Source organism: Aulonocara sp. 'chitande type north' Nkhata Bay, linkage group LG3 (genome assembly GCF_057382095.1).
Source record: "Aulonocara sp. 'chitande type north' Nkhata Bay isolate Kocher_YH1m ecotype deep benthic linkage group LG3, A_spYH_male_GT1.1, whole genome shotgun sequence".
In the NCBI taxonomy this organism is placed as follows: Eukaryota; Metazoa; Chordata; class Actinopteri; order Cichliformes; family Cichlidae; genus Aulonocara; species Aulonocara sp. 'chitande type north' Nkhata Bay.
Genome location: NC_141346.1, coordinates 48,822,151 through 48,840,928, shown reverse-complemented (window position 1 = coordinate 48,840,928; position 18,778 = coordinate 48,822,151). Strand labels below are relative to the sequence as shown.

The following is an 18,778-nucleotide window of genomic DNA, read 5'->3' as shown; positions in this document are numbered from 1 at the left end:
CAGTGTAATAAAGCAGCGATCCCCAACTCCCGAGCCACGGACCTGTACCAGTCCGTGAGTCGTTTGGTACTGGTCCGCGAGACTTGAGGCTCGGGTGTGAAATTTATGGTTTTCAGGGTTTAAATCTGTTTTGGTTTTTTTTATCGTTTTCATCGTTAACTCAGTTTCCCCGTGTCTTTTCCCGTGTGTTATGACTAAATCTTTTTTTTTTTTAAAACTGGTACTGGTTTTATTTTGTTGTATTTATCCGCAACAACTTAAAGGCCAGTCCGTGAAAATATTGTCGGTCTGTGACGCAACAAAGGTTGGAGACCGCTGTAATAAAGCACAATGTTAATCACCTTGGTGACAGCCTTAAGATGGGTCATGCTTCATTAAGTAATAGATATTGACTGCAATGAGGATTACAAACCTTCCAAAGCAACCAAATGTGTATATAATAATTATAATAATAATAATAATTTTTTGGTTATATAAGACTCAAAGACTATTTGGATTTGATGAAACTGTGCAGCTATTAAAAAATAGGTTTGCATTTTTAATTAAAACTAAGAATGGTAATGAGCCTATCAGAGAATGTTGAGAATAGGAAGAGTTTAATAACCCCAGCGATGCTTACGGGGGAAAAACAAGAAGAATTGGCTAAAGTTAATCCAATCTCAACACCGACAGTGGAAGGCTGTTAGGTAGATTTTGCCCTCGTGTTGTGACATTCTTGCTTCAAGACAGCCGTTTACTTGACCAGATCATTAATATATGATGAGCAGCGTTAAATCATACATGAGAACAGATGAGAAAAGAGTGGAAGAGGCGGGAGGGGGTAAAAGATCAGAATGACGTCAGACGTGGAAAAGTGGCTGTTGCCTATTTATCTCTCTTTGCTTGTCTTCAACACTACTTGTATTTCAGGATGTTTTCCGCCCGTGACAAAGATGGAGAATGGATAAATAGAAGTTGCAATAAAGTTGCGTCGTTCCGGTTTATCGGCCTCATTTTTTACTCTTCTTCTCCGTCTCTGTGGAGCTTTGAGGGCTTCTTTTTTTCCGCCCTGGATTTTGCACGCTGAATCTTTGTGTTTGGCTTTAATCTCTCCATCTGTTAGTCCCCATTGACTGCTCCATCCTTCATTCTTCGATTTATTTGCTTGTTTCTTTATTTCTGTGTGTTGTAATTCCATATTCTTTGTTTCAAAATCTTTTCCTCCAGCTTCATTTCCATCCATTCCTCCCTCCGTGCATCAAAGGAAAAAGAACTGATGCAAATGTATAATTGAAAGCTGCTGAAAGCATTTACAGTAGGGGGTGAGTGGGAACTGGCAGCCACAACATTTGAAAACATGAAGAAACAAAGTCAGGTGGGCTGCTGCTGTATGTAAGTTGGTCATCGCCATGGCAAACCTTCTGACAGTTAACCTTAATGAGAGCTTCAAGCTGTTAAGTTAAAGAGTCTGAGATGGTGTGTAATGCTACAGTCACAGTGGGGAAAAACAGTGGTTGGAGACTGCAGCATTAACTAAAATATTGCAACCATTGAGTGCAATGAGCTTGTGATCTTGTCGCCTGTGAAGTGGCAGTCGAACTGCTGTCATTTTGCAATTGAACAGGGTCAACTTTGAAAACTGTTTGTGATAATACAGCCATGAATCAGCAAACGTCACAAATTCAGCCATTTCAGCTGGAACCTCTAGAACACAGGTGTCGAACTCCAGGCTTCGAGGGCCGGAATCCTGCAGGTTTTAGATGTGTCCTTGATCCATCACAGCTGATTTAAATGGCTAAATTACCTTCTCAACATGTCTTGAAGTTCTCCAGAAGCCTGGTAATGAACTAATCATTTGATTCAAGTGTGTTGACCCAGGATGATGTCTAAAACCTGCAGGACACCGGCCCTCGAGGCCTGGAGTTCGACACCCCTGCTCTAGAACATCTAGAACCAAAATTCATCCACAAACAGTGACGTAGTTGCTGCAGGACAGTGATTTAATTGCAACCTAACCTTGCATCTGTATAGGAATATACCAGAACACAACTAATTGGGAACCAATCAAGCCCCCTTTCCCAAAGACTACACAGCACAGATGGGTTGAGCTCATCATCGCAGGCTAACTTAGACTGATTGCAACTTGCTGGTTTATGAATTAGACGACAGTTATTTGCAAGCATTCGCAAATCTGCCTGAGAGTGATTGCAGGTAGGCCTCAATTGTTTTGAGACAGGTTGCCTCCCACCAGGCAACATGAGTTTGTCCTTAAGGACAGCACAGTTTCACCAGCAGTACCAGCAGACTCGTGCTCCACAGTGTGGATTCATCAATATTTGTGGATATTTTCGGGAAATGTTTTGCATTTGATTTGCGAAGTTGTTAAAATCTGCAAGGTGCATGTTTCATTTGCCTGCCTGAAGGACAAAATGAGTTGCTGCAGTATGATTCAATTTCAATTTTATTTTATTTATATAGCGCCAAATCACAACAAAAGTCGCCTCAAGGTATGATAATACTAATAAACTGTCGTTTCTGTACAGGTGAGCACTGCCCGGCTGTTTATCACAGTTTCCACGGTGTAGGCTGCCGTTTTCTAGGGCTGAACTGTAGCCGCAGCCACGGCTCCTTCACAGCAAAAATGGCTGTCAGCTGTTATATAAGCTGTTACATAAAGTCAAAGTGTTTGGTCAAACCTCTGACCCAAGCTAAACGAACCACATTAGAAAACTTGTCAGCTAACTCAGAGACTCACACGCTCTCATGAGGTTGTGCGATTCCCTTTGGAGGCACACCGTGTGTCGTTGTTCCTCTGTACCCAAAACCCTTTCATAGTGCCACTCGGGGATTCTGCTCTACTCTATTCGCACTTTCAAATTACACAAAAAGGGGCTAACTGCCATCTAAAAAAGGCAAGCGTGTGGGTCTGTCTTTCGTCTGTCATCGACATCATGAGGCTGAGCTACGCTAAGCCCTCAGACTTGACTCTCCATGCCGAATAAAAACCAATTCACTCTCATTCACTCATTTTTTTTTGTCATTGTGCTTATTTCCTTTAACATTTTTCCTGGTAAAGTCAGTCTTGCCCTCATGAGACCATCTCCAAGTAGCACATCACACGCAGCAGAGGTAGAAAGAGATATTGGAGTGGGGTAACGCAACAATCCCAATTAGGACACAGAGCCGCAGAGACGAGCAGCTTTTATGATCACAACAGAGGAATATATTTTCCATATCTGGAACAGAAGCAACACATACATGTGCACACTGCGTCCCCGCAGCACAAATCCCATGGACGGTCACATGTCATACGCTTTATTTCACAGCAGTCCCAGTCCTCATTCATGCAAATGTAACGATAGGATTGTGGAGGAGGGAGCAGGAGCGAGGGGGAAGCTGCGAGGGCGGATGATGATCAGGAGAGAAATGAAAGTGTTTGCGTGCAAGTGTGCAGAATGTGCGATGTTCACTTTGTCACTTTCACGTGTCTGCATGTCGCACATGTGTGTCGCCTCATTTCTGTTCTACTTGCTTTCGATTTGCAAACCTAACAGAGGCAACATGTCTGATCAGATTTTTACTCCCTTGTCTTTTTTCCTCCTCATTCTTCCCATCATCCCCCCGGAACTAATTTCCCATCCTCTGATTTCTCTTTCTTTCCCCCTTTTCCCTCCTTCCATAATCGGATCGCTCTTCACGTCAGACGTTTCTTTCATTCTGTCTTTTATTTAATACTCTTGACATTCCTGTGTAGTTTTCCTCATCCCTTCTCTTCCATCCTTTTCCTTCATCCTGTTTTTTTTTTCTTCTGTTCCTCGTGGAGCAGGAGAAAGAAGTAGCTCCTCTGGATTATGGTGCATCTTGCAGGATTTGTGTGTGCATGTGTGAGGGAGGTGATGTGATTTGTGAGCTTAATTTTACACAATATAACGAGGTCAGGATTTTACACACACACACTGTATGTGTATGATGCTGCCGACTGCACAGTGAGTGTGTACTGCACACACTCGTATCACATGTTGGCACCGCCCCTCATGACTTCATGGTTACCAACCAGATATTCTCATGCTCCATGTTTTCACATTTTCTCTCATGTCTAGTTCTTCAGAGTCTTCTGATAATAACTAACACGAGGTGAGAACGAAGCCTCTGTGAACAAATTCTGCTTATGAATTTACCTGATATGTTTCACTGGAAGCTTTGCCGTCCATTTGTAATGTAGGGGTTTTTGATCCATCACGCTTGAGCATACTTTGGGTGCGTGCAGTCAAACAGTCTGCGTGGACAGCCAAACAGGGTTGGCATTTGCTGCATTGAACCAGATAAATATTGACTATCGTCTGATGAGGACTGAGCTTTTTACTAGCATTTCAAATTATCTGAAGAAACGGAAATCGCTGGCTACACTGGCCCATAACAAATTAGATGTTTGCTCCAGGTGCAAAGTCAGCAGACTGGCTACTGGTTTTAACAAAACTGTGGTGCTAAAAGAGCTCCTTAAACACCTCACAGACACAAATCTTACCATTGTCATCTGGTGGTGCACACCAAAAGTCGTGTCAGTCAGCTTGTGATGCACTTTAGTGTTTTGGTTTGTCATGTACCGTATTTTCCGCACTATAAGGCGCACTTAACATCCTTTAATTTTCTCAAAAATCGTCAGTGCGTCTTATAATCTGGTGCGCCTTATCTATTAATTCTGGCTGTGTTTACTGACTGTAGCAATGGGAATTGCATTTACCTGTGTGTTCCGCCCGGAGTCTCTGCTTCTCACCTTCCGGTGTTACACTCTCAAGACTCCGGGCGGAACACACAGGTAAATGCAATTCCCATTGCTACACTGACCTCGAGCTGATTTTATGTGGTACACAGCGCTCAAAAACCTGTCAAAAAATGTTTTAGTAGGACTTTGCTAAGCTACGAAGCTGCACCGCTTGATGAATTGTCTGAGCGTTATGGCTACCGTAGTCAGGAGCCTTGCGGCTCATAGTAATCTGGGTCCAAAACTCTGTCCACGTCAGGTCCCAAACAAACACTGTGTAAATTCTTTCATCTTTAATAAAATGATCAGTGTTGCTGCTTTACCAGGTGTATCAATTAAGTTAAACATCCAGGCATCCATGAAAACAGAATTTATTAAATTAAACGGAGTTAGAAGTTAGCAGGAAGTTAGTAGATAGTTAGCTCGCTGGTTTTGCTAGTTACCTTAACATGATATATCATGTTCTGACTGAGAGATTTCTGGAAAAAAATAAAACGTACAGCTCTGCTATCACTTCCAACATGAATGTAGAGAGAAAGCTACACAATAGTGATGTTTGTAGGATTACTGAAGTTGGGCTAGATGGTATATAATGCTGTGCTAGTGATCGCTAGCGACACCGCTACGTTAGCATACCAAAGCATAAAACTGAACCTGGAGAATGAACGCTAACCTTTTTCCACTTTTTTTGACAAATGCAATCGCCTGGAAAATTGCTGTAAACGGACCAAACTTCAGTAGGAGAGAACAACTGAGATAGTCCAGCCACAATATGAGGTTAGTCATTAATGTAAGATAAGATAACCTTTATTAGTCTCACACGTGGGAAATTTGTTACAGCAGAAAGTGGACAGTGCAAAGTTACATAGCAAAAATTAGAAAAACACTGGAATAACATATACTGTTGTTCCAGCGTTTATAGAGCAGCTACCAGAGAATTCAACATTAATGAATTAATGGTATGGAAGTGGAGGAAGCAAGCGGAATGAGTTGAGTAAAGTTTGACTTTTCTGACTGATTTGTTTCGTTAAATGCGCTTTATAATACGGTGCGCCTTATGTATGAACACAGACCCGTGTGTCGACAGTGCGCCTTATAATACCGTGTGCCTTATGGTCCCATAAATACGGTACACAGTTTTGTAACCAGCTGCTGCCAGCATTTCAATGTTAACAGTGCTTTAGGAAAATTGGAGTCTGTTCTCTAGTTGGACAAACATAGTCCAGTCTGAACACCCCTCGATTTCTACTGTGACATTTGGGCAATAGGGTCAGATTTTGGCATAAATGGCATGAAATCATGGATCCATCCTGCCTTGTGTCAAAGGTTCGGGCTACTGGTGGTGGTGTAATCGTGTGGGGGGTTTCTTGGCCCACTTTAAGTCCCTAAGTTCCAACTGAGCATTAGGGGTGCAACAATACTCGTATCGATATTGAAGCGTTCGATACAGTGCTTTCGGTTCGGTATGTATGTATCGAACAATACAAAATTTTTTATTTATTTTATCAACTTTTCTTCTGACGATCCTGTCTGTGTTGAGCGCTCAGTGGATCTGCGTTCGACTACTCTGCCTAGGCTGCACTGTCGAGCGCAGATCCACTGAGCACAGTGCAAGCTAGCAAGACAGAAGCTAAGCTTGTTGCAACATGGCAAATTGAACCTCCCCCCCCCCCATTCAGATCTGGCGTTTGGAACTATCTTGGTTTTCATGTGAAACATGACCCTGACGGTAAGCGCGTCATGGGCAAAAGTAAAACAGTATGTCGGATGTGCCACGCAATGCTCAGTTACATTGGTGGGAACTAGTGCGTTAGCGCAGTTTGCTCGTTAACGTGTTGACTCCGTCCGGCCACGCACAGGGTGATCCGCGGTAGCTCGTTAACGGAGATTTGCCGCGTTATGGCGTTAATGTAATTTTAACGAGATTAACGCTGACAGCACTAGTGGGAACACAACGAATATGACTGCACATTTACGCCGACATCATCCTAGTGCAAAGACGAGTGGAAGCAGACAAAAACAACAAGCATGCATGCTACAAACTTTACCCGAGTCATTTAGACAGCCGTTAGCACATGATTCTCCTTATGGGGACCTGATATGTTTAATATGCTGCTGAGAATATAGCCCAGAAGAAGCGGATAGTATAGCTTTTATGTTGGAAAGAGCCATTTCTCTGTAATAAAATCTCTTTTCCAAAGATGAGTGATTCTTCAATCAGATAGATTTTTTATTTTATTTTGTTGTTTCAGCAACATTACATTTAAAAACTGTACTTTTGAGTTAAAATATATATTTAGAATTTTAATAAATGACAAATTAAAAAGGCATGAACATTTTTGTATCGAAAAAATATCGAACCGTGACACCAAAGTATCTAACCGAACCAAACCGTGAATTTTGTGTATCATTGCACCCCTACTTTTGCACATGTCGAGGAGCGTGTCAGGCTACATTTCACTGTGTGTTATACTTGTATAACTATGCATGTGACAAATAATAAAGAACCTAGAACCTAGAACCTGAGCACCACAGCTACTGCTGCTAACATGTGACGCACCAAGTCACAAAGCACAAATCAAATTACTTTGTTGAATAATGACACTGTACTCAAATGGCACCAGATTGCAATCCAATAGAGCATCTGTGATCTGTGTGTGTGCATATGTGTGTGTCTCCCCCTAAACCCTGGATTTGATGTGATACTTCAAGTTTCTTTCTTTGGTTCCACCTATAAGATTTCATCCCCTATTTTTGCGAGTTGTCCTCCAGGTCTTGCCTTATTAACTTTGAGCCTTTCTTGCTATCCACCATCATTTTTGTACCATCGCGTTACCAAGCAGTGTACCCGAAAGTAGCAGCTGCGGCAGCTGCCCCATGAAAACAAACACCAGCTGTGCCTACAACTATAGCAGATTAGTCACTAAAGTACCCTGAATGCTGTGTGACAGGATTTCCAAAGCTTCATTTGACTGCAGGTTTAGCAACTTTGCTAAAGTATACAAATGACAATTTTATTTGGAGTTTAGTGGAGTCTTAACATATGAAATATTGAGGACTTGGAAGTAAAAACCTATTTTTTTCATGCACCTTTTGTGCAGAAACACACAGATGACTTCGTATCGAGAGCGCATCTGTCTGGAGATAAAACGATCATCCATATATTTTTGAATCGTTAGTGGGTCACTTGTGCCAGAATCGCATTAAATTTCCTGTGTGAGAAGCTGGGGAAACCTTTTTTTAATTCGCTCTCATCTGTTTCGGCTTTTCATTCTTAGCTCCCTTTTTTTAGCCTCACTTCATACCCTCGTCTGTGTCCCTTCCTCATCCTCCTCCTCATTTTAATGTCCTGCTTCTCTTACCTCTTCTCCCCCTCCTCCCCGTACCCCTCTCTCTCACCCTGAGTTCATCCCCTGCACCTTTCCATCTTCCCACATACACACCAGAGATAAAACTTTATTACTCACCACAGCCAGAGACCAGTCAGTATGCGTATGTGTATTTTGCATTTCCTCATTATGCGTTCCGTGATATCATTAAGAGGGGTGATATCTCTCCCCTAAAGAGCTTTTTATCTCACCCTCTCTCTGCTGGCCTCACTCAAATTGCTTTGTTTGTGTTGCTTCCACGCAGACGAGAAGAGCTAAACGAAGGACTTCTCTCAGCCTACCTGCTCATGTAGAAGCATGTGTGGGTGTATGAGTGATATTCAGAACCATTCATATCATTTGATCAGCTCTTCAGTGATGTCTTTTTGCATCTTTCTACTATCTTTGAAAAGGAAAAATCCTCCTTGATTGCAGCGTTAGCAGTTTTTACTCTGGATTCATTCATAAAGTCGTTTCTGGCATTCCGACAGTCAAAAATGTAGGATTTCAATGACGAATTGGGAATTTTAGTTGGATTTTCATAGCATTGTATTCAACAAACAGCCTGTGTTATTTGTTATTTAAAGGGGACCTATTGTGCTCATCTCCATGCTTTTATTCTTTGACTCTACCAGAGTGCCTTTGCATGAGTCACAGTTCAAAACTTGCTTATTTACTTATAATGGGTCTTGGCGCAATCAGTGGTCTGAAACAAGCTTTTTTGGTTCTCTCCGTTTAAGCTAGCTTTCATCTGATTGGATGCTGGTCACAAACAGAAGGTTTGAACAGCCGTGTGCCTGAGATGACTGTGACATCGAACTGTGAAATCAAGTGCTTTGAGCTTTTAGCTTACAGGATTACTGTACAACGTCAGCTTCCCTCATTGTGTGAGGGTAAAGAAAGAGGTTTCCTTTCAAGCTAAGAAATCCAGACGGTGTCATGCATGTGCACTCAGCAGTTTGGATCCAGATTGAAATACTGCTTAGATGTAAACTTAAACAGAGCAAAGCCCGGAGTCTGTAAAAGGCGGATCGCTGCCCCCTCTCCTCAGCTGTCATCTTTCAGCTGCTATCAAGCATGTTTTGCGTTAACCTTTCGTAGTATGTAGGAGTATTCTGGTAGAAGAACAGCCTGACGTGGACACGTGTAGATGGTGAAAGCATCAGCATTCGGGGCTGAATAAGCAGAGGAAGGGCATTCATCCTTGTTTAAGAAACTGCAAGACCGTTGTGTTTGTTGTCTAGGGAAATAGGCTAACACGAGATGCTGCTAGTGGAGCTAGGGTTAGAGACAAGCTGCAGACTTAGCTGCGAGCCACCTTGACGGGGTAAATGTAAGCTAAAGCAGGAAAGACTAGTGTGCAGTCGAGATGAGTCATGTCCTGCATGCTAAGAGCAGAATTAGCAACAATCCTAATCCAGCTGATATTGTTTACCAACAGACAAGCTGCACGACTTTTTAGCAGCTCATAAAAAGCTCGTAATTCTTTTAAAATATCTAGCTAATGCTAGCTTTAGCAAATGGAGTGAAACCTGCAGTACAGTAATTTACCAATCACACCCTCCAAATGTTGCAGTCTACTTAAGCTAGAAGTTTCCCAACTGACATGTCAGTGCTGCCGCTGCCCTGCAGCTGTTTCGTCCCCTCCACTACCCGAGCATCCACCTGTCGGCTCTCATGGGATAATTACTCATCACTCTCCACTTTCTGTGCATCATATTTGCAGGGAGCAATGAGCATAGTGTACCATATCTGAGATAGATACGCTGGGTCACTCTCGGTAAACTATCAAAATCTGTAGCAGAGTGCTATTCTCCCTTTTGGACTATAATCAAATTTTTGTAATCCTGTTACTTGTTGTTATGTCCATTACCATCCTGGCAGCCATCTAAAGGTCTGCTCAAGATATACGCCCCCCGTCTTCGCTCCTCGTCTTTGTTCTTGTTTTATTTTCACAGCCAGACTTCGGCTTCCCTTTTCTAAGTTTTACCCTTTAAACTAAAATATTTTACCGTCATGAGTTTGCATAGTTGCAATCCTGTCTCTGAGCGAGTGCATACATGAATAAGAGATTTAGTGGTTCCACCAGAAGGCACAATAGTAAAACTGGCGTGTGTATATAAATCAGAATCACTTAAGAAAATGAATTGTTAGCTGCTGCGGTTCTCTACGATGCTCTTTCTATAAAAATATGGTGGACTGTCTTTCAGTGCCTGAAACAGCACTCATGCACACAACACACACACAAACAGAAAAGCAGGAATGGAGGTAGGAGAAAATGGAAAGTGATGGAGACAAAGATATAAACAGAGGTTTTGTCCATTAAGTAATGCAGTGAGGGCTTAACTAATCAAACCAAACTCGGACCGTCGCTCCTGTAAGAACTTTAGAGCCACGCACAAACACGCAGGCATGCTGCAACGGTATAAAACTTACCCATTAAATCGATTTACAGCTCACTCGGTTCTGTCTGGGGTTTTTCAATCAACAACACCTTTTGTTGACCTTTTTTTCACTCTGTCCTTCTAAAAGTCTCTATTTCTGGCAGTGCAAGTTGTGTGCTCAGTGAACCTGGTATGTGTCTGATTTTTGTGTCAGTCCGTTGACAGAGCGGGGCATTGAGGCTCCGCTCTGACAGAGGAACTTTCTGGGGAGCAGGTGTCAAAAAGTAACAAGGTAGAAACAGAAGGCGAGACGGAAGGGAAAGATTTAAAAAATGTGTAAAAAGGAAGAATATCACAAATTTAGGACATTAGGACGTGTTTTTATGCACTGTTCTTGCATTTTGAGTTCATTTTTGTTAAATAGATAATAGCATTATTTTTTTTATAAATAAGCGCTGCTGGAGCCTTAACTTCTTCAGATCGTATCCTTTTCTCCCTGCACCCGAAGCCTGTTTGGCAATAAAAAAAAGATCTATAGAAGCAGAAGCAAAAGTATATATGTAGAGCAGGTCGTGGATGTTGGTGGTTTGATCCCTGGCTGCTCCAGTCTGCATGCCAAATACTATCGGGCAAGATACTAACCCCAGGTCGCTCTCCAATACATCCATCAGAGTATGAATGTTTGTGAATGTTAGATAGAAAGCACTTAAGCATAGAAAAAAGTGCTTGTATAAGTTGGTGTGAATGGATGAACGAGGCATGTTGTATAAAGTGGTTTGAGTGCTCCGGGAGAGAAGAAAAGTGCTATAAGAATCAGTCCATCAACGTTTACCTTAAATCTATGGGGGGCAGGGATAGCTCAGTAGGTAAAGTGGTCGCCCCATGATCGGAAGGTCGGTGGTTCGAATCCACTTAACGGCTACCCTGAGGTACCCCTGAGCAAGGTACCGTCCCTACACACTGCTCCCCGGGCGCCTGCTTAGTGGGCTGCCCACTGCTTCACTGAGTGAATGGGTCAAATGCAGAGAAAAACAAGTAATTTCCCCATGGGGATCAATAAAGTATCCATTATTATTATAGCGTTATAAGGCCGCTTGTGGCACATCCCCTAGGAAGTAGTCTGGACAGTGGTTCCCAGGGGATGAAATCAGTGGACAAGTTACAATGATGTCAGTGTTGATTTCTTCATTTTCACCTCCTCATTCCTCCTGCAGACACAGCTCCAGCTTTGTGAGCTCCCTTTTTCCAGCTTAGTTTCTTCTCATTTGGGCTGAGCGCTGAGCTGCCCACGAGGCTCAAACAAGGCTTGAGGTGGTATTATCTCCGTGCCTATGATGCTGCAGGCCAGAAGGACAACTTTAAAGTCCTCCATCAGGACCTCTGCCCTGCCAGGCACAGCCTCAAATAGTACGACTTTGAGTGATTCACAAGTTCAGCAAGAGGTTTAAAGAACAATCCCTTTTTTTTTTAAAAGCCTGGTTCTTTTGTTACTGTGGTTTGTAGAAGTTTGTATCTCTGGCTTGTTAAAAAGCAAAAGCAGGACACAGAATGGTGAATCCTTTCACTAAAGCCCTGCCTGTGATCACTTCTGCTTTAAAAGTCTCCAAACAGAAGGTGGGGGGATTTAAGGATCTGAAGTCCTGCTTTGAGATGTGTCCCATGATCGTTGAAGACAAGCCTTTGGTCGCCACTGTCTCCACTGGTAGCCTGTCAGACTGTCGCTAAGGATTAGAGATGCACTTTCTGCTACTTTATAGAAATCATCAATAAATCTCATCTGTGATCTAGGGGAAAGACTTCTGGAAGACTTCAGTATTTCCACTCAGACGTTTCCTCCTAAACTGACTCTCATCATCATTTTGGCTCACATGATCACTAGGTGTCTGGGAGGGAGTGGACACTCCTGCAGGAGGCCTTAGTCACTGTAGAGTGGACATGAGGCTGTGCAATGAGGAGAGGAGATGTGCATCACCTCTGAGCCTCAGCTCCCACCTGTAATCCGTTACAGTAACGCTATGTTTTGAGAAAAGCAAAACAGACATGTCATTTAGACTTATGATCTTCTTTGTTTCCTGATTACCAAAACAAATGTTTTATTTTATCTAAAATAAAAATGACATCACCTGAATGGCTGGGGTTAGAGTTATGCATCAAGTTCTGTTGTTTATCTATGAACGTAGACACAGTGCCTCATTCTTCAATTCAGCAAAGGGCATTTTATGGTCATGGTTCTCTGTCCTGGTTGTCTTGTAACACTGAATGAACTCTGTGTGTATTTAGCTGTAACCCCTCATATCTCAGTAGACTCTATGTATTACTCATATTCATCTTCCAGCCTTTTTCCTCTCTGTCACCTCCTTTTTCTTCATCCCATCCCTATCTCTCCTCTTTCACTTCCTCCTCCTCTCTGTTTGCCTGCTTTGCATTTCATTACTTCTCTATCCACTTACCTCTGTCTTCCCTCGCCCATGTCACTGTCAGTTTGTGCTTATTTATTGTTGCTACTCTCGTTCTTCCTTCTATGTGGTCACATTGGAGTTTACTGCGATTGTGCCTTTTTAATTTACCTTTTAATTGTCTTTTTGTGTGTGTTTAGAACGTTGAGTTCTTGGTTTCAGATGGATGTTCACATTTTAGCAGCTGATGTTAAATTAGAGCTAATAACTAGCTGGGACCACATCCTCTGTAACGATGGGCGATGAGGCATGAGGAAGTGTGAGCTGGTGCTGCGGTTTGGGGAAGGCCTCAAAGGGGACTGCGACTGCTCCTAACGAGAAGTGAATGAAGGAAAGGAAGAGAAAAGAGAGGGAAAATGGGGGGGAAGGGTGGGGCATGAAAATGAGAACAGCAGGTATAGGTGAAAGGGGGCTTTTATAGCCTGAGGCCGGAGGGGGGTGATGGAGGAGACGCCCCGCTCCTGAAATTCAGATGATATCTCCACTAAAAGTAGAATATAGCGCCGCTGCCAGAAGCTCACTTTAAGTCAAAGTGTTGGGTTTTAAAGCATTGAATTTAATAGTAGAGCAGCGGTCCCCAACCCCAGGGCCACGGACCGGTACCAGCTCGGGTGTGAAATTTATTTTTTTCAGGGTTTTTATCGTTAACTCGGTTTCCCTGGGTCTTTTCCTGTGTTGTAGTTGTGCGTCTTTTTTTTTTTCCAAGAAATATTTAGGCATTACCATGGTGACCAGAGAGCATTAGAGTTCATACTACGATAATTATTTTCAAACTTTATGATTTTCTTCCAGTTTTTGTCGTTTCTAGATAATCAGAAGTTTGACAAACGTGCTGCGTAACAAATGCTAAGCTACAAAAAAAAAAAATCCCAGTTCAGAGGAAAAGGTTTAACGATGTCTGTGTAATCTTTTACATAACTCAGCATTACAATTTCATTTGTGAAATCATTTGAACAATATCAAATGTTCCAGCTAAAGACACAAATCCCCTTTGAGGATGCGTCAGGATGCTAAGACTGACATGTGGAGCTACCCGCTGTGGCGACACCTTGTGGCATGAAAGTAGCTACATAATAAAGCAAGAAGAAGACATAAATGCAGTTTCTCTAATGGCCACTGATGGCTGGCTCCAAAAGCAAGTCAGTCGCCACAGATTCCCAAGTAAACTTGCCTAAATATACAGCATTAAAAGCACCACCATTTTTTATTTACAGTCTGTGGATATAACGAGCGTAATTTCAGTTCCCTGTAGTCCTCCTAAATATAGGATGTTTTTTATCTCCTTTTGTTTCACATCTGATTAAACAACATTTTAATTTCTTCTCCATCACTGGCTGGGAGTTGGCCACTCACGCTGATGTGACGCTGGAAATACCAAATCAATCAAGTTACATCCACTGTTGCCTTGACAGCTCGCCAACGATAAAAATGGACTTCCACGTCTCTTCCCCTCCGTCGCTTTCTCTTTCCCTCGCTGCCCTTCCTCCACCCTCCATATACGTCTCCCCGCCCATTTCTCCCTCTCGCTTCCTCTTTCTGCTGAAGCAAAGCCTATTTTCCGCATTATAGTCAACATGGCTCACAGCGAAACGTGCGATTACACAACCACGTGGAAGTGAACGCTCTTTCTTCCTCTCCGCTTGGTAGACGCAGATGGATCGTGGTGATGAAGATGAAACGGGCCAGAAAGATACCAAACCTGATGAAATTTCCTTAGAAGCATCAAAGCTGCTGCACGACACGCACAAATAACAATTAAACAGAGAAATACTTTATAAGCTATAGAAGTAGTTCTCCTTTTAAAGTGAGGATAAACGCTGCATGTAATGACTTTAGTGAAACATTTAATCTCTCCATTTAAAGTAATTGGAAGTATAATTTGCTGAAGCTTTGTCCTCTCTGATAAAATCTTCCTTTCTTGGCTTTGTTATATTTAACCAGTTTTATATTTTATGGTCTTAAAATAATAATCAGCTGTGACTTACATCTCTATGTGGCATTGCTGTAGCTTTAACTGCTCTCCCTGGCTTATGCTTTCCACGTATGCGCTTGGAAGTGTGGGGACTTCCCAGAACTGAGCCATACCGCCAAATATAACGCATTGCAGATGAACCAAGGGAATAGCCTTGATTGAAGGTGCTTGCAGTGCATATTGTCTTTGTATGTGGGATTGTTAGAATCTAGTTGAGTTTGGACCTTGACTGGGCCATTGCAACACCTCAGTTGTTTTCTTTTTCAGGCGTTATGTTGTAGATTTGCTGCTGTGCTTGGGATCACTGCTGCATGACCCTGTTTCAGACAAGCTTTAGCTGTCAGACAGATGGCCATACATTTGACTACTTTCATATGCAGAGGTGTTCATGGTTGACTCAATAGCTGCAAGCTGCCCAGGCCCCGTGACTGCAAAATAACCCCAAATCATCACCCTCCACCCCCGTGGTTGGCAGTCGATATGTGGTGCTTTTGATGATATGCTGAGTTTGCTTTTCTCCAGATGCTTCAGCGTGCTTTACAGGCAAACATCTCTACATTGTTCTTGTCTTTCCAAAGGATTGTTCCAGACATATTGTGGTTTTTGTTGATGCAACTTTGTTGTGTTCTTTTAGAAAGAAGAGGCTTTCTCCTTCAAAACAAGCTCTACTCCTTTTCTGATTGTACCGTCAAGACCTTTAAGATTTAACGTTTCATTAAATGTTAACTGAAGTCCGTACTCTCTGAGCTCCAACTCTTGGCTCTTTGTGGTTTCTATGTACATTACATGGTCTGATCTTGGGGTGAATTTGCTGAGAATGACACCTGGACTTTGTGTTAACACACAGCTGAACGCTCCAGCATTCAGCCACATCTGAGTCACGCAGAGTGAATCCAGTCCTCGGGATTTGAAATCCCAAGCATAAAAGTTTTCTCACGAGTAATCTAGCATTTACCAGACCAATCCTGGCAGGAACCGGGGGTCGTTAGCTGTCTGAGGAGCCCGACACAGAGGCCTTGCGAATGCCATGGCTTTCAATCATCATGGCACAAGATTCAACTAACCTAGTCTCCTCCTAAAAGTCCTCAATTGCTAAGAAGTAGCTCTGGTCTGGGTTTTTGTGCTTCACACAAAGAAACGTAGATATGAAGCCGGTTAAACATGCGAAACCAGCTGGTAAATGTAACACGCAGAAAGACAGAAGCTATGCACTGAGTGGAAACTGAAGGAAATAACAAGCCAGTAAATATGAACGCACACACTTTGTGAGGTTAAAAAAAATTGCAGATGTTTAAAGTGGGGAAAAATTGATTCAATAGATTTGCCACATACAAAGAATGGTTTAATTACTGTTGGTTTACATTGAAACTCCACATGCAAAGCAATCACAGCTTTCAGTCTGTCCTGTTAAACTCCCGTCACATTTACAGCCTCCCTGCACTGACACCTTAATGTCTGCAGTTTTAGACACAAATTATTCGTTTTTATGGTTTTCAAAGATTCTTTTCTTTATGAAGACAATAAAATCATTATTTAAATATATCAATAATCTGTCTTTTGCAACACAAGCAGTACTAAGAAGTGCTCCAATAGCTATTTTTGAAAATCTCCACACCTTTTTTCCGCTCCAATTTACACATCCCCTCAAAACTCTCTGCACTGCATTTTAGTTGCTCCCCAGGGCGCTCCTGATTGAAAATGTTTCCCCAGTAGTTGTGGTGTTCATAGCATCACTGTCAGTTGTCAAGCCTGGGAGGTAGCTAGCACCCTCACACGCCGTTCCCCCGAGTACTGCCAATCTGGGCTTCAGCCTTCAGTTTTGCTCAGACTCGTCATCCTTTTCTCTGAGAGAAATCACAAGGGGATCAAATCTAATTATTTTTCCTTTTTTGGGTGTGTTTATTATAACTGTTACTTCAAGTTAGGTAGTATAATGATTACTTATGTCAGTGTTTTTCAGTGTAGGGGCAGCAGAAATGACCTCGTGTCCGATTACAACCTGTCACGGGGAGAGTTTTAATAGACTGGTCCTTTGCCATGAACAAGCTCTTACTATGATGGAGAACAACCAAAGAAGGTAATTATCTGGACTGCACACACTGAGCCTCGTCGTCTCTCTCTTCTTTTAACAAACAGGAAGATCATCGAGGTGAAAATCATTGATGATGAAGAGTATGAGAAGAACAAGACCTTTACCATCGAGCTGGGAGAGCCTGTTCTGTTGGAGATAGGACAGAAACACGGTGAGTGTGTGTGTGTGTGTGTGTGTGTGTGTGTGTGTGTGTGTGTGTGTGTGTGTGTGTGTGTGTGTGTGTGTGTGTTTGTTCAAAGAGAGTATCAAGAAGTCAGGAGTGAGAGCAGGAACAGGGAAAGTGTGACAGACAGAATGACGTCTTTATTTATCAGCAAACAGGCCCGGTGCACATCTGTCGCTTGGAGACAAGGTGAGACCAGCATTGATTACCTGAAGCCTCCAATCTAAACTCAGATTAACCGTGGAAACATTTCACTTTGAGCCACTGAGGATGTGACTTGGGAAGGATTTCGACATCACTGGCCCTGAGCTGCGATGCGTTTTTGAAGTAATCGTGTCACAGGAGGGATAGGAGTAATAACTCATCCAAATCAGCATGTGATCTGCTTAATTATGTCACCATAAGGAGGTTTGGTGTATGCAGTATAAACAAAAGCCAGAAAGCTTCCTTTCGTTGTCTGGAATCGCTGTAGTATCGCAGCGTCGTCGCAGATGGAACACAGTTTGCAGTTTAGTCATGGCAAATGAACCATCTCGATCAGCTTCTTTCCTCTCGTACTGTCATCTGCTAATTCAAAACCCGCGCAGATCTTTGAAATCCAAGAATCTAAAACATTTAAGCCCCCGCCCTTCTTTTTTTTTAAGAATGTGAGAAGCTTTAGATGAAAATTTAAAAGGCTTCTTTAACAGAGAGACAGCTGATCTCCCCGAGGTGACTCAAGGCTGGAGAGAACCAATGCTCAAAGTCAATATGTCATTTTTATATATATATATATATATATATATATATATATATATATATATTCCACATTTAGTGCTAAACATTACCAGCATTGTACCTCTGAATGTGTTAGCAGCTTCAAAGAGCAGCTAATGTGTCCCAATCAGAAAGTTCACGTATTTTTCAAACAAAAATTCTTCGCCGCGTTCATTTTGTGTCTTTAAAGACGTGCCAGCCAATTAGCCGCACCAGAATCTTCCTGCTTTATCACTCTTTAAACACACACAGAGGCTCTTCTCAAAGCGTCTATAGTGTAGATGTCACACAGGAAGAGCCCATAGCCTGCGGCATGCCGTGGCATGTTTCATTACACAGAAATGTGATGGGTTTTATAATGCTGTCACAGAGCGAGCAGACTGGCAACCACATAATGCTGTCACATACAGTACACAGCTTTTCAATTACAGCGAGCTACACACTGATAACGGCAAAAATTAATAACTTGCTGTCTGTTTTGGAAACGTGAGCGAACAAGGAGACGTTTGGGAGAGATGCTGCAGCATACACGGAAGCGCGCAATAGAGAGGTGGGAGAAAACGTAAAGTTTTTGCGGATAAAGCTCGCGTTTCCCATGTTTAAAGATTTAGCATATACATAAATATTCTTTCACAACCCACAGCATACGTTTTCTCAGTAATAGTTCACACTGCTGTGGTCTCTGCTGAGAATAATGAAAAAAAGAGTCTTAAGATGATGTCTGAAATCTGTCAAATTAAAAGATTAAGCAAACGACTATATGGAGAACCCTCAGGGCAAGATTTGATGATTAAATGCCACGGAGATATTTGAGTAACGTGACTGCCCAAACCTAGAGTAATTGTG

General features: G+C 42.4%; 1 protein-coding gene across 4 annotated transcripts in view; it reads left to right on the top strand.

Moving 5' to 3' along the window:
* Window positions 1-18,778, top strand: part of slc8a4b (solute carrier family 8 member 4b) — a 134,333-nt gene that overhangs the window by 97,817 nt on the left and 17,738 nt on the right. For all 4 annotated transcript variants that reach the window (XM_086284399.1, XM_086284381.1, XM_086284391.1 and 1 more), the window contains one exon: window positions 17,058-17,164. In XM_086284399.1, coding sequence (XP_086140525.1) covers window positions 17,058-17,164 — 107 coding nt within the window. The remainder of the gene's footprint in view (window positions 1-17,057; window positions 17,165-18,778) is intronic.